This window comes from Pteropus medius, unplaced genomic scaffold (assembly GCF_902729225.1).
Source record: "Pteropus medius unplaced genomic scaffold, Ma_sr-lr_union100, whole genome shotgun sequence".
Taxonomy (NCBI): domain Eukaryota; kingdom Metazoa; phylum Chordata; class Mammalia; order Chiroptera; family Pteropodidae; genus Pteropus; species Pteropus medius.
In genome coordinates, this window is record NW_024340696.1 from 8,899,115 (window position 1) to 8,925,459 (window position 26,345).

At 32.1% G+C, this 26,345-nt stretch overlaps 1 protein-coding gene and 1 pseudogene across 7 annotated transcripts in view; one reads left to right on the top strand and one right to left on the bottom strand.

The window, feature by feature from the left end:
• Positions 1-26,345, bottom strand: part of IMMP1L (inner mitochondrial membrane peptidase subunit 1) — a 63,611-nt gene that overhangs the window by 35,403 nt on the left and 1,863 nt on the right. For all 7 annotated transcript variants that reach the window (XM_039866359.1, XM_039866335.1, XM_039866341.1 and 4 more), the window contains one exon: positions 19,573-19,685. In XM_039866359.1, coding sequence (XP_039722293.1) covers positions 19,573-19,636 — 64 coding nt within the window. In that variant the 5' untranslated portion in view covers positions 19,637-19,685. Of the gene's footprint in view, positions 1-19,572; positions 19,686-26,345 lie in introns of those variants that run through there.
• Positions 17,058-17,647, top strand: LOC120609199 (cell death activator CIDE-B-like; annotated as a pseudogene).

Sequence of the window (26,345 nt, forward strand, 5' to 3'; positions counted from 1 at the left end):
TATTATCTATAAAGTTAACTAGGTTGTCTAAACACTACTTTGCTCCAACTATAAAATTAGAGAAAAAGTGGGGGTAAGTCCTAAAGATTAGCTTTGAAAATGTGATCTATGAGAATAAATCTTAAAAAGTAGTGAAATGGATATTACATATTAAAACTAAAATAAAAATGAGTTTATCTGATATTAGAAGACATATTATAAAACAAGAGGAAACATGCCACTTAGCAAGAAGATACTGTTAATACAGATGAAAGGTGCATACAACTTTGTAATTAGCTTCAGTAAATAAGTCGTCTTTGAATTATCCTAATTTGAGGGTGTCAACTGTTTTCCATAAGGACTCCGGTGATACAATATACCACTTGCCAGATACTGTGTTCCGCCGTGAAAATACAATAGTGAACATGATACCTGCCCTTATAGAGCTTACAGTTTATTGGACGGGCAGTTAGGCTAGACCAACCACAGTGTTGGCAGTGGTGATGGAGATAAATGGATGGATTCAAGAAACTTAGGAATCAAATTCAATGGCAAGGAAAAGGAAAGAACAGGATGACCTTCAAGTTTCTGGATTGAGTAAATGGGTAAATGGAGATCTATCCACATAGTTCTATTCATACCCACATCTGGGGTAGAAAATGAAGGGTCCAATTTTGATCATGTTAAATCTGATATGTTTGTGAGATATCCAAGTGGACATGTATGACACTGGAGCTTTGGTTCTGAAAGGAAGTCTCCCAAATGGAAAGTCATGAAAAGATAATGCCTATCTCAGTGAGTATTATATTCTACTGAAAATGAGAAAACTAAAAACTCAGGAATTTAAACAAGGGGTTTATCTTCTAACAACACTAACTGCTACATCCAACTTACAGGCAAGAAGAAGGAAAAAGTATCAAGAGTTTACTCTCTACTAATTTTTCTTTTTATCCAGGAAAAGCTACTTTCATTCCATCTATATCTAACTGGCCAACACTATGTAATTAAATACATGGAGTGTTAGGAGAATATTACTGTTTTCTTTATAAGCTTTGTAGTAGTATTTGACCTTTAAAAAAATCAGCTGAGTAATTCCTGAAAAAATATGTAAACTTTTTTAAAAGTATGAAAGAGAGATTTGGAAAAGGAGACAACATATACAGTCAACTCTTTGGAAAACTCTGACTATGAAGGCAAGCTAAACAGTAGAGGTAAGAGTTTCCATCCTCAGGAAGAGCCAGATTTCTTTGTTGTAAGCAGCTATCTTATGCAAGATTTATCTTATCTTATCTTATGTAAGATTTTAGCAGCATCCCTGGCTTCTAAATGCCAGTACTACTCCCTTTCCCAGTTGTGACAAACTAAAATGTCTCCAGACATTGCCAAATGTCCCCTAGGAGGCAAACCTGCCCTCAGTTAAAAACCATTGCAAAAGCGTAATAGGAAGAGTATAGTATTGAGCATGTTTCTTAAAATATAAAAACACAGTAGCACATGCTTGAGAGGCAATGGTAACAATCCCATAGGAAGGCAGGCTAATGATGAGGAGAGACTACTGATGAGAAGGGGGAAAGGAGGGAAAAAGAGAGATGACTGAACACTGAAGTGAAGAAGACAAGAGGAGGGCTTCAAAGACAGTTTTGACAGAGTAGTTCATGTCAAATTAAACCTTCTTAGTGAAAACAACAGAACAATTACAAAACCTGGATAAAACATATCAATTCACTAAAAAAGATAACTGTGAAGGAAAAAAAGGTCATTATAAACATAGGAGATTTCTCTACATAGAAAAATAATAAATATATGAATTAGTGCTTCTTGATATAAAATCAGTAGGCAAAAATTAACTGAATTTCTATATACTGGCAAAACCAATTAGAAAATTAAATTTTAAGATAATATATATAATAGCACCAAAAAATGTCAAATACTTAAGACAAAATCAAAGGAAACATATAAGATCTTTACAATGCTGAGAGATAATAAGTCATAAACAATTGGAAAGATATACTACATTTTTGGATTGGAAGAATTTTCAGTGTTAACAATTCTTCCTCAAATTAATCTATACAGTCAATGCAATTCCAGTGGTCTATTCTTTCTTCCTCAGTAGAAAATGGCAAGATCATTGTAAAATGTGTATGGAAATGCAAAAGACCTAGAACAGTCAAGGCAAACAATAAGAAAAAAACCTGGAAGAACTTATTTCAGATATTAATATTCATAGAAGCTTACAGAAAGTAAGACAGTATTATATTGGGGCAATTCTAGACAAACACTAATGGAACAAAATCAAGAAACAGACTAATACATATGTACATATATGGCTATCTGATTTACAACAAAGGTTTTAGTCCAATTCAGTGGGAAAAGGATGGTCTTTCAGTAAGTGGTGTTTGGTTAAGTAGGTATGCATACTGGAAAAAAAAAAAACAAACCTTGATCCATAACCTCACCAAATACAAAAATTAATTTGAGATGGGTTATAGATAGATATAAACAAAATGGTAAAGCAATAAAACTTTTAGAAGAAATTGAAGATTATTTTCATTACTTGTGGGTAAAGCTAATATTTCTTAAACATGACACAAAAACACTAACCCTAAAAGACCAATTGATTTGATTATATTAAAAGCTTCTGTGTATGAAAACCATCTTTAAAAAAAAACAAAGGCTATCCACAGACTGGGAGAAAATATCTATATCTATCTAGATAGATATAGTGATATCTAAATAGATACATATCTGGCAAAGCACATCTAGAATATACAGAGAATTCTATCATATCATTAAGAAAAAGACAACAAAAATTAAGCTAAAAACTTAGAGATTTCACAAAGGAAGATATCCTATTGTTGATGAGAATATGAAAAGCTCATTCATCATCATTTGCCACAGAGACGCTACCATAAAACCACCATAGTGGCTAAAATTAGAATGAAATAATATGAAGAGCTGAAAAAGATATGGAGCCACTAGACCTCTCAATCACTGCTGGTGAAGGGATGAAATTACCCTACCACTTTTGAAGACTGTTTGGCAGTATCTAATAATCTAATACATACCCTGTGGTTCAGCAGTACTACTCCAGTACATATGCCACAGAAAAAAAATGTTTTTGTTCACCAAAAGATATATAAAAGAATATTCATAGCATCTATATTCATAATATCCCAAAACTATAGACAACCCAAATGTCAATGAATTCTTATTCTACTCAGGAAACAGAATTTGTTACTTTTTATTCCCTTTCACACTTATATTTTTTAAAAACTGAGTCATTAATATATAAAAACAATTCTTACAAAGGGGAGCCTATGTTCTCTATCAAATAATTAATAGAAAAACTAAGGGAAAAGAAAAAGAAACTTAAAAGCTGTGACTTATCACATAATATAGAAAAAGAAGTATACAATAATTCACCCAGAAAACTTTTAAGAAGCTCTGTTTAAAATAGTAAAATTCCATATAATGCTGGCATAAAGAAGTAAAGTTGATATCTACTTTCGACAGTTACCTACATTATAGATAAAAAGATATCTTCCTATAACATAAAGTTAGAAAAAACAATTTGGGATGTAGGTATTATAATGGCTTCTTTCAATACACATAAAATACCAACCAAAATAACAACAGCAACAGTAACAGCAAATTCTTAAATAGTAGTTTTTGCTATGTGCCAAGCACTGTTCTAATTACATTAACTCATTTCATTCTTAAACTAACCTTATGAGAACTTAAGTATCTCATTTACAGATAAACCAAGCAACAGAGAGGTTAAGGAACTATTCAAAATCGCACAGCTTCTAGGCAGCAGAGCCAGATTTCAAAATGAGGCAGTTAGGCTCTAAAGCCTGGTATTATGCTCTACTGCCACTCAATTAAAAAAAAAAAAAAATGTTGGAAAGTATAAAAGAAGCATGGGAAAGAGAAAGGTTGAACTAATGTTAAAACTAGCTAAAAACATGAAGCAGAGTAAACTCTAGAAACTGAAAAGAAGCTAGAGATTCTTCCATTCTTCAAAGTCTCTCAGAATACGGGCACAAGCCTAAGATTATGATTTAGACCTAACCACAGAAGCAGGCTAAGTGATTTCAGACACGAAGGAAACATCCACCTGATGGTTCAGATGTGAATTTCCTTCTGAAAGAAGACAGAGCACTTTTTTCAGAAATAGGAAAAAAAAATGTAAAATATCAATGTTAATTGAGACTACCTGTTTACAGAAATTCATTCATTTTAAATTATAAGCAGCCGATCAAAGAGATTAATATCATAAATTTGTTTTGTTTTAATAAGAGGAACAGTTAGTGAATATATTAACATTTAAAGTGCTCGCATTAAGAAAAGGTGAGGAGAGAGAAGCAGATGTGAAGTATAAGACAAATCCCAACATTATTCTTTTGCTACATACCTTCATTTGGACAAGAAAAAACAATAGACTTTCCTGACACCTGTGATTTCTCAAATTCACAAATACCTACACAAAATAATTTTTTTCTTATGATGATATAAAGTAACTGAAAGATATATGTCCATTTCAGACCCTGAATGGAAGTTATTGTGACTAGGAAAGAACAACAAAGACTCATTAAGACATGGATGCTGAGTGATGTACTCTGCTCAATAGCTAAATAACTCACTCACACAGCAGCCTCTCTATCAAAGTAATTCAAATTCCTGCCATTTGAAAATCATCTTCAACGCTGCTCATGAATTGTTCAAATATATAATGTTAAATCTACTGTAAGATTTCTGCAGAGGGTATTTTCTTATTTTCTAGAACCGCAGATTCAAGGAGCTCTGATCCCCATAATCTATGAAGATTTTATTTAAACCTATTTATTTTGAATCATTGCCAGAGAAAATAATTGCCATCACTTTAAGGTTTAAAGCAGTGAATACTGTTTTAAGTCTGACTGCAGCATCAAAATAACCTGAGAACCTAATTCAAAATCTAAATTCCCAGATTCTCATCATAGAGCTAAAGAATGACAATCTGTGGGAACAAGGCTGCAGAATCTGTAGTTTTAATAAGCCCCCAGAAAGGAAGCCCAGTAAAGGACTTTGTGTTGTCATCTGAGACATTTTCAATACTTTCAAAAAAAACTTGACAAAATTTAACCAGTCATTGTTTTTAAACTGAACGTTAACTCTGAGATAATTCTATAAATTTTCATCATATAAACTTTACAATGCTAACATTTCAGTGATTTCTAAAAAGCCAATGTTATTTTCTGAAGTTCATTTTATATATATATATATATCCAAAAATCAACTCATTTTGTTTCTATGGCATAAGCAGTTGATACTTTTAATATAATCAAGTACCAGCTTCCAAACAATGAAATATCAAAACTATCTAATACATCCACTAATAATCCCCCAATGGCTATATAATCCATCTATTTCAGAACAATATACAAATTGTACAAGCAATAGTTATAGTTGAAGGATATGCATTCAAATGGAAAAAATATCATTTAGCATTATCACTGACTACCTGTCACTGTGCCAGTCTACAGTTCATGCACAGTCCTTTAGTATGATACTAAATCTCATAAATTACCAAAAGAGAAAAAAGAATTTATCTCTTGAATAATCAAGAATTACTATGATTCATATTCTGCTTTCGTTACACCTGACTTAATCTTTTTAAAAAATGTTTTCTTCTCATTTCTCTCACCCTATATCTCTTTCTCTTATCTCTAAAAATACCTTCCTTAATTCTTAAGGACATCATTATAGGTCACTTGTGTAATTAAGTTAGTATTGCAGCTTTTAAAGATAAGCCAAAGTTATTATAAGTTATCAATAAGATATTAAATTCAAGCAACCTATATCTAGCTGAAAACAATGTATATCATTGAGAAGTCTTCATATGTTTACAGTGAATTTAATTAAGATGAGTTTATTTGGGACTTTCCAAGGAAATAACCATCTCTAATCAAACAAGAATAATGCCCTGTATGGTAAAGGAAAAAATACAAACTCTCATGACCCATTCAGTAACCAGCTAAATTAAAAAGCAGAAAAGTAAATAATGACCATGTTTAATAAAAGCTTTGAGAAAAATTTTGTTTGTAAAGAAAGCTTCTTTTAAAAACTAATTACATAATATTATTAACTACCTTACAAAGTTACCCTGAGAAAATACACTTTTGAAATTCAACATAAACCAAATACTTTATACTTAAAATAAAAGTAATTATATTATCAGGATAAGAAAAAAAATTTAGACCACTCATTTCATAGCTAGATCTTTTCATCAGGATAGTGGAATTTTCAAATAAACAGTTTGTCCAATAGTAAAAATACAAATAGAATGCTAAAGAAGTCCTTTATAAAGGACTTTATAATGCAATTCAGTAGAAATATTAACCTTTCTCATTCATTTTAAGTGTGACAGCAAAGGAAGAAATACATTTTTGGAATAGCTTGAATTCAGTTAAAACAAAATTCATGAAGAATGACAAATTTGCTAGGTAGGTTTGACCAAAGATCTCTACATAAATTTATTGTATTATATTTCTTGATTTTTCTAATAAAGACTTCAAATGGAACATAAAATATATTATATGTAAACAAAGGCTACAAGTAAATCAATATATTATACATAATGGATGATTACATTTTAGTTCCTACAATTTCAAAAAGTATTTTGTTAGTCACCTATATTTAGTTAGTACAGTTTAAAAACATTAAGATTAAGGTTTTCTAATCTGTTTTTTTTTAAATACAAAGCTACTAAATCAAAAAACATAAGGTAAAAATCAAGTTCTATGAATAAATATTTTAAAAGTAAGTACTCTAGGATCATAACACTGACAACACTAATTATCTTTTCTAGTCTTGTCAGTTATGTTGCATACTGTTTGGGTGACTGATGGGATAATTTCACTTCATTTTCTCTCAGTTTATTCTGGACCATGTAAGAGAAGAATATTAAAATAATTAACACCTCTAAACAAAGTACTTGATAAAGTTTTTAGTTGAAATGCTTAAAAAAATAAACTTCAATTAACTAATACATGATTCTAGAGCAAATAACTGAACCCCCACATGCTAAAGGAATACTCTAAGAATTTCTAATTTAAAAAAACAAGTCTATTCAGTAATATTAACTATTTTAGGACTTTTACATATTAAGATCATATACTTTCACAAAGAAAGATCCCTTTTCATTAGCAGTGTGAGTTAGCATTACCTTAATTATCAAAAACATGTGTCTATTCTTATATCATTAAAACATTTAATCAGCAGGAATCGAAGCACTCATAAAGAGATAAAATGTACGACAAAACAAATTATTCCAATTCCTCATACCTATAAACATTTATTTAATTTCTTGATAATGGCCTTATATCCAAAAGAACAGTAAAATATTTAAATTAACACTTAATCTAAAATATAAATCTTCACCAACAGCAAATACATTACATCACTCAACTAGAAAAAGTATAAAAGACATTATTAATCAATTTTTCTACTTGAACACTTTAGTAAATTTTAAGTCATACATAGTTTATGGTTTATATATGTCATACATACATTTATAAGTCAAGTAGCCTATAAGGCTACATATTTTAAATAATTAATAAAAAGCATATTTTTTGCTTTGGTCACCTTATTTTTTGTTGTTGTTTATAAAATTAATCACAGTTAGCAGGATAGAAATCGCTTTGAGCTTCATGAATGACATCCAAGAGATGGGAAAGGATTAGTTCCCAGTTGCTGCCAGTTATAGCGCCAGGTGGCTTTTTCTGCAGTGAAGGTGTTACCGATAATCCCATTACACTGGTACTAAATCTTGCAGACATCAAAATTATCACCAAGGTTCCTTTTCATCCCATCCTTTCCAAATGACTGGAAGTCGCTTCACCTGAAAGAAGTCAAATCCACATGCAGCTGCTGTTTTAGCAGGCAGCAAACTCCCAGAGAATGCCAGTCGTGATTCAATTTTGCTGTGCTGGTGGCCCCCTATTCCCTGTCCAATAATACATCTGTTAAAAAATCCTACAGCTACAAATCAAGTTTAATCCTACCAGGGACCTCATGTTGGTCTTGTCTTCCAAAAAGGCAGCAGGTTCTGCTGTCTATCTTTGCTAGTGTCTGGGGAATACCCTTTAAATCCCAGCCCTACTTAGAAGAATAAGCTAAGGATCACAAAACATGACCTCAAAAACCCTGATATGACTATATTCTGACCCAGAGGCATTCATTCTAGGTGAAGATTAGAACTTTGCATAATAAGATTACACAGCAAGTGAATGATATCAAGGGACTATCCATATGCAGCCGCCTGGTTTTCTATAGACAGCCTGTGCTCTGCAATATGCAGTGCAGACGAAAAAGAGCTTGGTCTTTCTAGCTGAAATAAAATAGATTCACATAAATTAGTTGGCCATTTCCAGATTCCTAAATCCCCTATTACATCTTTTATTGACAGCTCCTGTGAGGATAGCACAAATGTTATTCCTTTTTATTCTGTGCTTCTATAACAATCATGCTCTGTAATTGAAATGTACATAGATTATGGCTCGAAATTAACATCTTGTTTGCTGTAATCTTGGATTACAATTCACTGTGTACATAATAAAATTAGGAAATCAATGGATGGATTTATCATCTCCAAGAAACTAGAGGTATTGTTTAAAAAAAAGTTTAACATTTTGTGCCAACACTTTAAATGCAGAAGTTACAGATAGAAGTCAATAAAAATTTGGTAAAAGAATACAAATATCAGCCAATATCTACATAAAAGATAGATTACATAAAAATTAGTTCATTTCTCTCAAAATTTAGAAAATATAAAAAATTCAAAGATCTCATGAACATACAATTTTCTCTCTAAAGCATACTTGAACAAGAATGTCAATTACACATAACAATTTCTCTACTTTTTATAAAATACCACAGCATTTTATACAAATCACCTGAGTCATTTTTTACTTTAAGACAGCTGAATCAATTCAAATCAATTATAATTCACAGTTTTATAATTCTTAACTATATGTTTTTAAAGTACTTGATGAAGCAACTTCTCCTTCTATTTGAATATATACAGAGCATTTAAAATGTATAGCATCCTAGAGCTATTTTAGAAAGCACTACTTTATGTTTAGCTTTTTTTTTCTAATTTTAAACTTATACTAGCTAGCTCTAAGCAAACTCATATGAAAAGGGATTCATATACATTCACACAAATACCTATACAGAAAAATTCTAAGAATGCGAAGAGGAATTCTCAACTTTGTATTTTAAAAAGTATTAAGATCTGCCATGAGATTCTTGTAAAACTAAGCTCCTTGGTATACCTGAAATATGGCTTATCTGAAAAGTCTGACTTGCCCACAACTGCTGAGGAACATACCACATCCATTATATTAGCCATTATCGCCTTATCATCATAATATCTTTAAGCATGTCTATATAATATCTGATAAGTACTCAGGAGTCAGGTGACATAATTCTGATTTTGTGTATTAATCAAGCAGATATACACCAACAGTATCAGTGGTAGAGCTATAAAAAACACTGTAACTTCAACTACAAAGTGAATATTAGAATATTACTAGAATATAATGAGAAATGCAAAAATATATGCATTTGTTTACATATAATACTTTATATATTTATATATAATACTTTAGAGCTATATTGTTCAATAAAGTAGTCACTAGCCATATATGCCTACTGAGCACCTGAAATGTGACCAGTCCAAATTGAGATGTATTGTTAAGTATAAAATATACACTGGACTTTGAAGACTTAATACAAAAATAAAATATTTTATATTGTTACATGTCGAAAACATTATTTTAGATATAGTGGGTTAAATAAAATACATACATGTATACTATTGGACAGCACTGCTTTAGCAGATAACACATTTTCAATAACATATTCTTAAGCTAACTGAAATTATACAACTTTAAAAAAGCAGAGGGCTGTTATGGAAGAAAAAGCATTCCAATGCTAAATCTGATAGCCAAATTTAGTAAAGAAAGAACAAAATGCTGTCATTTTAGCAACTAATTCATATTTCTAGCTTAAGGGTAGTGAGGGAGAAGAAGGGACCAACCAAATTGCTGACTATCACGTACCAAAAGAAGAATGATGTTTTATAGTTTCAAAAACGCTTTAAATCCAGAAAGCATAGGTTTTTAGAAAAAAATACATCTTGGACAACTTCATAAAAGACTAGGAAGGTCTGTGTGGCACTTCTCATTGACTCCAATAAACAGCAACTTCAAAAGACATGTCTGGATCTAGCAAGGGCCATTTTTTTCCCTAAGGTGCTATATAACTGTTTATACTCAAATTTTAAAAATACATCATAATAACTACAGAGATTTGAAGTATTTAGTATATTTAAGAATTTTAGCAAAAGGAAAAAGTCAATTTTTATAAATTATTAAAAAGCTGCTTTTCCATTAGTCTTTGCACTATAGACATCAGTGAGGGTTAAAAAAAAAAACAGTAATAAAGTTTCATAGAAACAAGGAAAAATATAGTTAAAATATAAAACATATACCTAATTTAGTTCAAGAAAATTAATGGCAGATTTAGTATGACCACAGACAATTGATATAATACAATTAAATTACAAAGTCTACCTTTGTCATATATTGGAATATTATTTCAATATAGACAACAGCATGTAAAGTATTTAACAGTTGCTTTTTCATAATTATTCCTTTATAATATTTATCTAAAATACTTAGACTAAAGACAAAATATGAGTATCAATAAATAAGATGGATAACATCTAAATTAGTTCTTTATGGCCTAGTCATGCCACTTTCCTCTGGCCTTTTAAAATTATGTATTTCTTTCCCTTTCTGGTTACAAGTATCACATACATACACACACACACACACACACAACAAACAGAATAATAACAATAAAAAACTTTCTAACCATCAATATATGAGAGCAATGATATTCAGTCTAAGTTAATCCCCAGACATCCAAATTCATGAATAAAAATTCATCAGTTTTAAATACACTGAGCCTATTAAGCAAGAACAAAAGCATATGCACAAAAGAGCTTTTAATATATTTCAAAGCCCACAAGAGCCATGGTCTCATTAAAATTATAAATTACACAAACATGGAATGAAGATTCAAACTGCAGTGCAGCTAAGCAGATTACAGAAAACCCCGCGTTCCATATGATAACACACCATGGCCCTCCCAGATGGGGGCTTGGAACAAAAAGGCCATCACCACAGCTAGGGAAAACCTCCTTGTGATCTCTGGTTTCTGTTCAGCAGATGACAGCCAAATAATATGTTGATTATTCTGTTTGTGCTGCTAAGCTTGTAAGATGGAATAAAAGCGATATGATCTATTGTGAACCCAATGCTAATGTGTTGCTCCACTCATAAGTAATATACTGAATTTATTTTGAAACTATCTTTTATCTGAATTTCAGTTTATAAATGCATGACTTAAAATAAAAGCCAGGATAAAATATTATTTAATTTGATGCTTTAAACTAAAAAATTTAGATGGCAGTGAAAAATATCTAAGTGCTTAGTTAAGAGTCAATCGCCTTTCTTTAATTTCAGCACTGTGATCAGATACAAAATACATTTTTAAATAAGCAATTACTCTCATTAAGAAATATAAATGTAAAATTAAGTAATACAATAATCATGAAGTTAATAATATAAATTGACAAGATTAAAACTAAAATACCAGGGTATATAAAAACACTTTCTGCAATATAAGTAACAGCACATAATCAAACATATATCTCAAATATTTCTGAATAATATGAAGTATCACTGAAGGCCTTATAAATATTCATAACTTGTAATCAATGAATGTTCACAAAAAACCTATTTAATATCAAAATAATTAAAAAGATGCTTATCAAAATAATTCTCAAATATAATAGGAGCAATTCATATTGCTTTGGTCATAAAAGTTAAAACTTAACTTTTCCCTCAATTAAATATTGTGAACTTTAACAGCGTGAACTATACCCAAATGAGATAACTGGGATTGTACCTGTAAATATTTCACCAAATTTTTATTTCATGGCTAAACATTTTTATGAATACTAGTATGTTAAAAATATTAAATAATAGCATTTATTTTACCACCTCAGAAATTGTAGACTCTTCTTCAAGGCAAACAAAATAAAGCAGTACTTTAAAGCTGCAGTTGAGGCAATTAGGTAAACACAGTTTTCTTAAGGGGTATTTTGTAAAAAGTGCATGATTATGGTTATTATCATAAATTTACCACCTTTTTCTATCTAGAGATATAGATTCTTGAGTCTAAAAAGCAGAACAAAACTTCTTAACATAAAAATACAGTCTAAAATTACAGATCTAAAAGGTAAAACGATAATACTTTTAGAGAAAAAACACAGAACATCCTTGGAGTAGACAAATATTTCTTAAACAAGATGTGAAAAGCAGTAAACATAAATGGCAAATGAGACTAAAGTCATAAACATCTGTTCATCAAAAGTGCTATTAATAGAATGAAAGGGCAAACCTCAGAATAGGAGAAATGTTTGCAATACCTATTCAATGAAGGACTCATATTCCAAATATATAAAGAACATCTATAAAACAACAGAAAAGTGGGCAAGTGAAAAGGCACTTCACAAAAGAGAATAATGAAATAGGCAAAATACATATGAAAAGGTGTTAAACTTCATTAATCATCAGAGAACTAGAAAATAAAAATTAGTAATTTACTATTTTATATACACCAAAATTTGAAAAATAGAAGAAGTAGAGAAAAGAATGAGTGTTGGTAAAGACGTGGAGCAACTAGAACTCTCGTATAAACTAGTATAACCATTTTACAAAACTGGCAATATGAATTAAAGTTGTACATCTATATATACTCATGATCCAGTAATTTTGCTCCTAGATATATCCTCTAAAGAAACATGTAATATATTAATCAAGAGACAGGTATTAGAATGTTTATAGTAGTGTTATATGAAAATCACCCAAATGGCCATTGACAAAATGGATAAAAGTAGTTGTGATATAGTCATATAATGATATGCAGCAAGGAAAATAAACAAAGTACAACTATATGCAACAATGTAGATGAATCTCAGACAAAGCTGAGCAAAGGAAACTAAACGTATATAAACTGTAAATTCTATATACGAAACACAAAAAGAAGCAAAACTATGCTATTAAAAGTCAGGGTAGTGGTTATCCTAGTGCAGGGAGGGAAATAGTGAACTGGAAGGGAACATGAAGGTGTCTTCTAGAGTGCTAATAATGTTCTTTTTCTTTATCCAGGTGCTGCTTACATCAGTGTATTTGGCTTCTAAAAAGTTCATTGAGCCATCCACTTATAATATGTGCACTTTTCTGTATACAGCTTTCTTTAAAAAGGCAGTTTTATACACGAATACACAGACATACAAAGGTAGTCAAAATCTTTATCATGAGAAATTTAGGAACTGACATATATATTATCTAAAGAAAAAAAACAAGAGTTCTGTTACTGCTTATTTGAATAATCAAATTTTCAACTCAGTAGCTGAGATAAAATCATGGACTCTTATAAATGGAGGAGTAACAGCCATTTACCTTATTATCCTCCTCCCATTCCCCAACCTATAGTACCATATTTTCAGAGATATCTGGCCTTTGTGTCAGGAGTAGCTTCTGCTACTGCTATTATAATAGAGAGTCTAATATATAGTCTTAGGACTGAAATTTTGTCCTTATATGGGAAACTAAAGTAGCACAGAAGAAAAAGCAATATAAAAAATATGTTTGCCATTTCTCCCCTTGCCCTCAAATTTCATAAGCTTCTGTTATAAAAGCTTATTATCTAATAGGAATCTCTTGAAAACTTTTACTTTTCAATGAAGATAAAGAAAATACAATTCATTCTTTAATATCAATATCATATTAATTAAATGAAACTTTATAACATGATAATAAACTATATAACTTATTATCTCCCACTTAAATATTTTCCCTTATTTCTATACTAGAATCAACAAATTTACAATGCTGTTTTTCTCATATCGAAAAAATGCTTTAAGAAATAAGCTAAAAGAGATCATCAAAAGATTAGAGAGTTCATTTTTCATTTGTATAACAAATATTTATTCAGTGCTTACTATCTGCCAGGTTCTGGGGATAAAGGATTAAAATTGGCTAATTTTGTGGAATATATGGTAGGCTTGCCCTTTCTCTCTCACTTGATTTACAAGTAAAATAAAACTATTTTTAACTAGCAACAGATTCACATATTCAAAAATTAAAACAAACTAAAAGATATACAGTAAAAGTCTCATCTACTATTTTTCTTACCTACTGGCATACAGGATTTATATTTTGTACACCCTTCCAGGTTTTCTTTATGCAAACGTAAGCAAATCTAAAAACATATTTTTATTCCCTTCCCTTTTACACAAAAAGTAGTCTTACTATACACTGTTTGAACTCTGCTCTTTTTAAATAACGACGTATGTTTGAAAACTTTCCAAATCCGCATATTCGGAACATTCTTTTTTACAGCTGTAGAGTATCTCATTGTATCGGTATGCCATAGTTTATTTAACAAGTACCCTACTAGTAGGCAGTAGGGATGTTTCCAATCTTTTGCTACTACAAAAAAAAGTGACAATGAAAACTCCCATACATGTCATTTTATAAGTACACAAGTATATCTGTAATTCCCATAATTGGTACTGAGACAAATGAGTAAATGCATTGATCTTCTTCTAGAAATTGCCAATTTATGGGAGTTGTGTCATTTTGCACTTCCACTACATACGGATCTCAGATGTATCCTAGAAAAAGCTATTCCTCTCTTTAGGGCTCCAAGATATTTTGTTCATAAGGCAAATTCTCAAACATGTTCTCATTGCAAAAAAAAAAAAAACTAACTACATGAAACTCTTTTATTTCCCTAAATGCGCATGTAAAATTTGTTGACTTAGTAAGTTTAAGAGCAAATAAATTTTCAAATTAAAAAAAAAATCTCACTAAGAAATCATATTTATGCCTATTGCCCTAGGATAGCAATTGTCTATCTTCCCAATACTCCTGTCATCTAAAAACAAACATACCCCTCCACAGTATTTTTTAATTCACATTCAACAGTTTATAATTGGGTAAGCAGTCAAATGCATTTCACTTTTAAATGAATGTTTTCCTGAAGCCAAATTCATGTTATTTCTATATTTTCCTTTAAAAAGCTATCATTTCAAAGGTGGTTTAACCTTTATGACTGCCATTTTCAATGGGTAGTGTCACCTAATACATTGTTTTTATTTCACTGCCCAGCATATCAAATATTTTATAATTAAAAACAACCACTTAAGTCCATTGGACTTCTTATTTGAAGGAATCCTTAAATAAATCCAGTTTCAATATCACTGTTTTGTAAAAAAAAAAACATGTACATGATAATTTTTATTCCCCAAATAAGAATACACCAATATATGCAATCTATGTTTCATTTCAATCATCCAGAAATTAGTTGTAAAATAATTTCAGTCCCCTGAAACAAAGTGACTAGTCTAGTTGCAGACTTCAATGTAAAATTTAAAAAGCTGCCATATATGTCCCTAGTTAGAAGATAGGGCAGAACCATCCTTAAGCTCTCACCTAGCAAACTATAATGTTAGGCAAATGCCGATTTTAACATTAGAGTCGACATTAACGCATTGCTAGCAAAAGACAAGAATTACCTAACAGACAAAACAAAACAAAACAAAACAAAACAAAACAAAACACATCACAAGTAGTACCCAGGACATAAAAGCTTATCAGTCTAGTACAATTTAGAACAGTCCTACACAGCACAACAATCTCTGAGGAAATCACATAAATTCTGTGAAATGACTCATGTTCACAATGACGACTCTAAGCCAACAAAACAAAATAAAAATTTTAATTATACTCAGTTTGTCCTGCTTAGGAAAACGGAAGGGTAAATTTCAGATTTTAGAAGAATCTTATAAAACATTCCTACAGAACAAATTTTGGCACATTAAAGGAAAAGTTTCAATTATCCACAAAATTAACAGATGAGAAATATACCATTCATTAACAACAGCCCAATAGATGAGGAATTACTCGAAGTAAAATTCTCAAAGTTAGAATATTCTACTTTTGAAAGTTGAACTGTGAGAAGGTGCAATAACATTTTGGGTACTTTAAACATAATATTCCCTGTGCTAGTTCTTGGTTAATAGTCAAAAGAATATCTGATAATTTCTGAAAGCAAGTCAGGCAAATTTTCCACTTAAATGGCTGGACACATTCAAGAAAATATCTTGATTTCACTTTTCACTTTGTTTTCTTTAAGTTGCAACTGCTAAGTATACAGGTTGGTCTGGTCTCTAGCTCCAACTTGCTAAATATCCTTGTTCAAGTGACTCAATCCCTCTAACCCTCCTTAGTTTCTTCATCAGTAAAATGGTTATAGAAAACATAACATGATAGAAAACAATAAATGTGCTAATAAAGTAAAACACAGAGCTATTACATTAGGTCCTATATCTATGTTATATCTATCTACCTATATGTATACTATCTCTTTAAACTACCACAAACTATGGCCCACTTTACTTATATTTAAGGCTTAGAGCGAAAGAAATTATAATCATTTCAGAATTTTGTCCAATATTTAATGTGACTTTATAACAAATTTCTCATGTATTCACTTAAATTAATTTAAAATACCACTATAATCAATTTTCTTTAAGCTGAAAATATATTAATTTTTCCACCTGACACATATAAAAAAGAACACATGAAAAAAACATTCATGGCAATGTCACTTATAATAGCCAAATAGTAGAAACAACCCAAACATCCACCAACAATAGAAGAAATAAAAGGTCATTGTTGTATTCATTCCAAAGAATAATATATAATGAAAATGAATAAAATAAAACTATATGCAACTACATAGATGATCTTTAAAATATAATACTGAGTAAAGGAGGAAAGAATACATATGATTCCAGACAATAGTGCTCACCAGCCAGCCCACCCATACCATCTGGCACCCTAGCCAGCACCGCAGAACAGCACCAGAGTCAAGGGTACCAACAGGGAAGCATGAAGGTAGCTACAGTCTCCAGGCACAGGTCAGTATTAAACATGAGCTATGAGTTTGGAGTTAGGGTCTGCACCTGAGCTCCACCTTCCTAACCACCTTTCATGAGTGTGATTGCAGCTGCCACCTGCCAGGATAACATGTGACTAAGTGGAATGCTAACACTGGGATCTCAGTAGAAAGCAAAGACTTTTTCCAGCTGTTAAAAGATGACATATGCCTAATGGTGCAGGAGTCGGGACACAGCTGGAGCCCCAGCAGGAGTGGGTGTTGTCTTACAGCCTAGGCTGGGAGAAGCCCAAGCACAGCAAAGACATCACCCTCATCACCTTCAACACATATGAGCAAAACCCTCGAGACCTCTTTTGCAACCTGAATGTCAAAGCCACATTCTACGGGCTCTACTCCATGAGTTGTGACTTTTGAGGACCTGGACCCAAAAATGTACTCAAGGACCTCCTGCAATTGGACTTCTATACTGCTGCAAGACTTGCGCCATATATCATCGGGAATTTCCTCCACCCTTCACCATGCAGAAGAGCAGGCTGAGCAGTGGCTGTGGCAGCAGCAGGATTGCCTCTCTCCCTACTGAGAAGGGGCTCTGAGATTCTGCCCTGAAACTTATTCAAAGAGATACAATATGAGGACTGTGACAGCATCAGGTTTAGGGACCTGCAGGCAGTGCAGACTAGATAACTCACCTGATTTCCCCCACTGTTTTCTGACCACATTGTGGTAGGCGCCATCAGCATAATGCCTTCCACCTCTAGCCTATCCCGTTTTCTGAAGAGCGCTGTCCCTTCCTGCCATTTTTCCAGCCTACTACTTACTCTGAAATACCACAAACCTGTCCCCAGGCACCTTGCTCCCACCCTGATCACTGCTACATCTAAATTCCTCACAAGCCCTCCTATTCCTAAATTCTCCAGTACACTGAAGACAGCCCTCTCTTTACTTTTGAGATCTCTGTACGTACCCTTCTGACGCAAAATAACAAAAACATTTCCAATAAAAATATAAAAATGTTTGCCAAAAAAAAAATTTATATACATACATACATATATATATATATATATATATATATATATATATATACACATATATATATATGATTCCATAAAGATTAAAAAGAGACAAAAAAGTAAACACACTGCTGAGGAATACATATAAAAGTGATGAAATTATACAAAAAATTATATAAATACCATAAAAATCAGGACATTTTGTTTACCTCTAAAGAAAAGGAAGATTATATCAAGGGTTTCTGGGATGCCAGTAATGATCTATTATAACATGGATGTTTGCTTTATACTTAACTCATTTTACTATACATTTATGTTTCTACACAATGTTATATTTTACAATAAAAATTTTTAAATATGTTTTCTGAAATAACATATTCTTACAGAAAAGGAAGAGAGGGCTTCTCTTTTTCTTGGTCTATATTTCCAATTTTTATTGCAATACTTTAATATAAAGAAACAAATTACCATGCTTAATTCACAATTCTAATTAAAAGTAGATTTCACAGGTTTTCCCAATGGCTATCAAAAAAGTATCAGGCTGTTAAAGAGTATAAGATCAGTTATCCTGTTAAATCTTTGCTTAGCTCAGTGTTGTTTATGACACTTTTTCTTCTGTTGAAGGAAATGTATGATTACTTTCCCAAAAAAATCTACGTTACATCCAGGCAATAATTTTATGCCGGGTACTCTCCAAAAATATACATTTTAGCTCAAAAGTAGGAAGAAAAACAACTTTAACTCTCACGTGTTTTAAAACAATTTTGGGAGCATCTGTGTATGCATACAATGTGAGGGTTCATTTTAGGATGGACACAGACATAACACTTGAGGTCCAACCCAGTGTCATGCTGTTGTAAGTATCGTTCACTGTGTGTTCTAGAAAACATGATTGCTGGATTATAGGATGGATATATAAAACGAGTTACACTTAAAGTCCACTGTATAAAATATAATGTAGGGTGACTCATTCAAAACAGGCCTAACAATGCCCAATTTAAATTATACTGGAGCTGTTTTAAACATTTCCTTTGGAAAAACAAAAGTACAGGGAATTTATTAGGAGATAATAATAATTTTAAAACTGACTAAAATTACAAACATAAACACACACATAATTTAAGAAATCATAAAAGGTCCATTACCTACAAGTATCTTCAATATATGTTTGTTACACCTTTTAGATGACACTAAACAGGAAGCCGACAATGAAACTGAGAAGCAAGACTCTCAGCACTTTCATCACGCTCCAGATATCAACATAATGGCAATGGTAAGACTCATTATGATAATGGAGTTGCTTCTGATGTTTTTTTGTGAATGCAACCAAGGATTCCTCTCCTTAGCAAGTCCAGCTAACCAGTTATTTGCCCATCTATTAAGTGCCAACTTTAAAAATTTATAATGTCCAGCAGGGAGCAGCATTACAACATCCATAAGACTTAACTAGAACATCAAACGGACAGAAGAAAAAAGAAGAAAAAAGCCCACTTACCATAAGTCTGTTCCACAATACATTCAGTTTTTAGGACAGTTGCAGGGCTTCCAGAAAAAAACATCTAAAGCATGTTTCAAAACAAATATGCGTGATCCCTGGTTTCAGGATTCCTAAAGCCAAAAATCAAAATTATATTAGTTAAAGGCTTCTCTCATCCATGTTGAGTTGAATTAATATATGACTAAATGTCTCTCAGTTAAGATGCATCTTCCTCTTTAGCAAGCCAATGGGATTTTGAATTCAAACATTCAATGACACTTTGGATAAAATGATTTTTAAAAACCAGAACATTAAAGTCCTTTATCTATGAGGGAATTTAAAATAGAAGAGGAAAGTAAGTGTGTGACATATCAATCAACCTAGAGAAAACTGTGTTCATGCACTTGAAGAAGCTGATAAGCCAACCACATACAGTTCTGATATATCAAATTCCTCTGAACAATTTGCAGGTAATGGAAAGGAAATACCATTCATTTCTAAATATCAGTATGAATAACTATGGTCAACTTTAAGCACAAAGAAGCAGCAGAGAAGTAGTTTGTAATGCTAGTGTGTTAAGACTTATGAGTCAGATATTTACTGAATAGGAAGAATGCATACAATATTGCTGAAAAACCTTGTGACTAGTTATAACATGACAAAGGCAAAACACATGTTTAATACTATCTTTGATGTCAAAACCTGCCTCATATTCAACTATAATGACTCCAAGTCAATTCTTCTGAGAAAAATGTTTTCTCCAATTTTATTTGAAATGTTAAGTTTGCTTTATTTATATAGTTACACATGACAGTTGATCATCTACACCAAAAACTAAATTTTTGCTATTAAAACAGCATATGAAGTCATCTTAAAATATGTAATTATATCTAATTTACATTATATGGTATCACATATCAATATATTAACATAAAAATATATTTATTTGAAACTTAATATGTAAAACAGACCCTACTTTCTTCTAGGAAAATGTCATGAGAATCTTGAGTGTATGATATCAAGACTATGGTGATTCTCTAGTAACTTGACTGAAACTGAGAGAAATTCTGATATATTAATCTTCTATCCTTTATCAGTAAGCTATTCATGGCATTATTTTTATCTTTTGCTCTCAAAGTCTTCTTCTTATCCTATTTCTTGCCTTTGCTATTGTTCATTTCATTTTCTGATACTTGCTCATTTCTGCCAATCTTCCCTCTTTACTGTTTCAACCCCAATTTTTATTTTATTCAATCTCTCTTTATGATCCTACTATCTTTTCCCCTTTAATTTTAGGACTCTTAAAAGTGAGTTTTTTTCTGTAACACCAGTCTGCTTAAATATATTCTTTCATCCATTTACAGGCACTGTGCTTGATCTTAACAATCTCACCTGACTGGAGGACTCAACTAAATATACTTAAATTGCATTGCTGGTACTTGCAAAAATATTTTTTCTTCTGAATTATTTAAATATTTGAAGAATTCATTAAACATTTTGGAGTTAATCTTGAAACAACCCAAAATCTCAAGGAAATATAACCTCACAAACTTAATTCCAGTCAATTTGAGACTACCACTATTCTAATAAAAAGGTGATTTAAGATCTTACTACATTGATGTGAATATTGAGTAATTAACTTTTTCAAGTCAACAGAACTTTAGTGCTGTTTGTGCATGCACATGTGTACAATACCCTCACTAAAAAGGACACATTGAATAATCCCTCACTTCTAATAATAGTATTATAAAGTATGAAAAAAAATGCTTCCCCTATTCAGCACCCTCTAACGGTATTAGTATATTGTAAAACAATCTCATCATGAAATATACATGAGCTTTGAAATTTTTAAAGATTATACATAGATTATATAGTACCCTTACTTATCTAACAAGAGACCGTAGTATGTGTAGTAGTACTCCCCACTTTCCCCAAATTCACATCCACTTAGAACCTAAGAATGTGACCTTATTGGGATATAGGGTCTTTGCAGATACAATTAAGGTAAGGATAAGCATGAGATCATACTAGATTAGGGTGGACCCTAAATCCAATGAGAATGTCTTCATAGGAGACAGAAAAGGACACACACAGAGAAAAAGACAAAGTGAAAACGGAGGCAGAGACTGGAATTACACTGACACAAACCAGAGGAGCCACCAAAAGCTGGAAGAGGCAAGGAAGGGTTCTCTCCTAGAGTTTTTGAAATAAACATGGCCCTGCCGACACCTTGATTTTGGACTTCTGCCATCCAAAACTGTGACAAGGTAAATTTGTGCTGTTTCACCACCAACTCTGTGGTGGTGAAATGTTATGGAAGTCCTAGGAAATTAATATAAATTTTGGAACTGGGAAGTAGTGTGTTGATGTTAACAAATAACTAAAAATAAAAAAGAGACTGTTGGTATATTGCCTTGGAGAGATGGTAGAAAGAGATGTTGAGATTCTGGTGAAGGCTCAGAGGAAGTGAACAGGATGGCAGAGAAAACTTCTATTATCTTAGAAAACTCATATATTGTCAGGGCCCAAGACGTTTAGCCAGCTGAGAGGGCTAACATAACTACTTTGATTAGAGAATCAAGATTGGACTAGAGCTCTAAAGTGAACATGTTCCAATGTTCAGTAACGAAAAATGATCTTCACACATAAAGGTAATTCACTATTTCCATGTGAGGTCATTTAGGAAATGTTAATAAAAAACAGGACATATGATTTGCTTATCTTTTAAAATTTAACCTTAGAATACTACACTAGAAAATTATTTTCATTATCTTTCTTTCCGGGAAATGCTTTACCTTCACTAACACAGGCACTAGGTCTCAGAAAAGCCACTGAAAGTCCAAACAAAGGAGTATCCATTTATGTCATGGAGTACTAGTAGTTGCCCACCATGACTGTTATGTCAAAAGGTGGCTGTAGTCTTTCCACTGTAGCTGAAGACTTCTCAGAATACCAACTCACTGGAATATTTGTGGAAATGGTCCCACTATGTGGCCACAAGGGTGATATACACATTGCTTATGGAACTCTCAGACTAGATTTTATATAGCTGAGTTCATTTGGAAGAGATGTTTACTTTTTTAGAGCCTTTTTTTTAATTTTAGAACAATTTTAGGGTTACAAAATTGAAAGGACAGGAATTTCCCACATTCCTGACCCCACACATGTATAGCTTCCCCTATTATCAACATCACTCACCAGAGTGGTACATTTTTTCCCAAGGATGAACCTACATTGACACATTATAGTCACCCAAAGTTCATAGCTTACTATAGGGTTCACTTTTGGTGCTGTACATTCTATGAGTTTGAACCAATGTATAATGACATATATCCATCATAATACCATACAAAATATTTTCATTGCCCTAAAAATCCTCTGTGTTCTGCCTATTCATTCTGCCCCAACCATTTCTGGCAACCAATGATCTTTTGTCTCCATAGTTTTGCCTTTTCCATAATATCATATAGTTGAAATCAGTATGTAGCTTCTTCAGATTGGCTTCTTACACTTAATTTGCATTTAAGGTTCCTCCATGTCTTTTCATGGCCTGACAGTTCATTTGTTTTTAGTCTAAATAATATTCCATTGTCTGGATGAAACTCATTTCATTTATCCATTCACCTACTAAGAGATATCTTGGTTGCTTCCAAGTTTTGACAATTATGAATAAAGCTGCTATAAACACCCATATACAGGTTTTTATGTGGATGTTTTCAACTTTGGATAAGGAGCATGATTGCTAGATTGTATGGAAAGAGTATGTTTCATTTTATAAGTAATCTTCAAAATGGCTGTACCATTTTGCATTGTCAGCAATGTATGAGAGTTCCTATTGTTCCACATCCTAGCCAGCATTTGGTATTGTCAGTGTTCCAGATTTAGTCCATTATCTTATGTGTACAGTGGTATCTCAATGTTGTTTTAATTTGCATTTCCCTGATGACGTACGATGTGAAGCATCTTTTCCTAGGCTTATTTGTAATCTGTATCTTCTTTGATAGGTGCTCATTTTAAAATCAGGTTATTTTCTTGTTGAATTTTAAGAGTTCTTTATACATTTTGGATAACAGTACTTTATCAGATATATCTCTTACAAATATTTTCTTCTCAGTCTATGGCAGTTCTTCTCATTCTCTTGACATTGTCTTTCACAGAGCAGAAGTTTTTCGTTTTAATGAAGTCCAGCTTACTAATTTTCACGGATCACGTCTTCAGTGTTGTATCTAAAAATGCATCACCATATCCAAGGTTCTCTAGATGTTCTCCTATGTTATCTTCTAGTTTTAGTTTTACATTTTACTTTTAGGTATGTGATCCACTTTGAGGTAATTTTTGTGAAGGATATAAGATTATTTTTTTATATCTGTGTCTAGATTTTTTTTTTCCATGTGTATGTCAAGTTGTTCCAGCATTATTTGTAAAAGAGACTATCTTTGCTCCATTATAGTGCATTCGCTCATCAATGCGAAAAATCAGTTGATATAGTTGAGTCTATTTCTGGGCACTCTACTCTGTTCCACCAACCTATTTGTCCATTCTTTTGCCAATATCACAGTCTTGATTACTATAGCTTTATATTAAGTCTTGAAGTTAGGTAGATCAGTCCTCCGACTTTGTTCTTCTTCAGCATTGTCGGCTATTCTGGGTCTTTTTCCTCTCCATAGAAACTTTAGAATGAGCTTATCAATATCCATAAAGTAATCTGCTGGGATTTTGACTGGGATTGCATTGAATCTATAGAGCACATTGGGAAGAATTGATATCGGGACAATATTGAGTCTCCTACCTATAAAAGTGAAATTTCTCTCCATTTAGGTCATCAGAGTTTTGTAGTTTTCCTCATGTAGATCTTGTTCTGATTTTTTTGTTTTGTTTTGTTTTTTGTTTTTTAGATTTATACTTAAGTGTTTCATTTCTTGGTTACTAATGTAAATTGTATTGTGTTTTAAATATCTAGTTCCACTCGTTCATTGTTGGTATATAGGAACTGATTTCATTTTGATAGGATGGTGAGATGACTTTACTGAGATGTGTAGGTTGAAGTGAGATTTGAACTTAACCGATAAATAGATTCTGTTAACTGTAGCCTTTTGGAAGAAGGGAACATGATCAGTACAGGAGAATAAATGAATGTCAAGGTGCACAAAGTAAAGGAATTCATAAAGTGATGTGGTCAGAGAGGTAGGTAGAAGGAACTATACGCAGGTCCGTAAAAAATTTTTTTATATGATCATATTTATATTTGGAAAAGATCAGAATGGCTCTTGAATGGAAACGTACTGCAGGAGAACCAAAGACGAGGGCTAAATGCACTAGAATGGATAGTAGAGCTACTGAGAGGTAAACTCCATAGGTCTTGGTAATGAACTGGATATGGTGAAATGAATCTTGGGAAAGGAATTGAGTGTAGTGAGGTTCTTAGCTTAGACAACTAATTCTACAAATAGTCAGCAGAGGAAGTTCAGTCTGGGGCATTATGATTTTGAGGTCCCACTAAGACTTCCAAGAACAAGTAAAGTAAGTATCTGAATTTATTATTCAGGAGGTCAGAAAAGCAATCTGGATTATAAATGTTAGTCATTAGTATATAAATGATAACTGAGGTCCTGGAAGTAGATGAAGGTAAGAACATGGAATAAAAAAAGAAAATGGTCTTAAGGACTCCAAGATTTAATGGCAGAAAGCAGAAGAAAGAGTGTTTTCTTTCACACCCTTTAGCCACTGAATTGTCCCTCCTTTCATATATCAATTCCTCTCTCCTATGCTCAAGATTCCATTTCCTTTACCTCATTCAGGCTGTCTTATCAATTGTCTAGAATTGTTTTCTAGTACCTTTATTGCCTAACAACAAATCTGCTCCCTTAAATCTTTATCATCTCCTTCAATGTCCTCTTCACAGAAAAGCTTTCTAAAATGTAAAATGGTCTGATTTTATGGAATATTCAACTTCACTTGCCTTCAACTCTAAATATTATTTGACTTTTCAGATTACTACCCTTTATTCTGCCCTTAACAAAGCCAAAATAAACCATTATTACTAAATCAAATAATCACGTCCCAATTCTTATTTTACTTTGTTTCTCTGGCCAGCTTTTAAATGTTCGTGTTCCCCAAAGTTCATTTTCAGTTATTTTTTCCTTCTCATTCTAAAGTATACATTTCCTTGGTGAGTTTATCTATTCCCTTGGAGTAAACTCCCGCCATGTGCTAATTAATTTCAAATCTATGTTTCATCTAGAGATCCCTCTCTCACATAGCCTACTGTGCATTGGACATCTGTACTTGAATACTCCATGGGTACTTCCAATTAAACCCATTCAAAAAAGATTTTAAAGTCGTTTTGTGATCGCTCATTCCCTAAAACAACCAACACCACCATTATAAAATTCCACTGTTCCTCTTTATTCTTTATCTTCTGCCATCCACAAAGCTGCTCAAGGCAGAAACCTGTCAGTCATCTTTGAATCCTCCTGTCAACCTTCTTTGACCATATCAATTCTACTCTTTATAGTAATCTCTTAATTGATTCCATTTTTTATCCCATTCGCACTTTTAGACAATCCATTTTCTTCTATCACATTCCTTGGGATTTATTTAAATGATTGTTATTAATCATTATTAACACCACACCTAAACATATACCTTTTTAACTCTTTCCTTCCACAAATTCTTCACTTATTCCAACGTCTTATGTTCAACTCTACATACTGGTAAATTCAAGTATTTAAGATTATTTGCTTTGAGAGCAAAGGTTCTATCTTTGTAAAATAATAATAATAATGATAAGA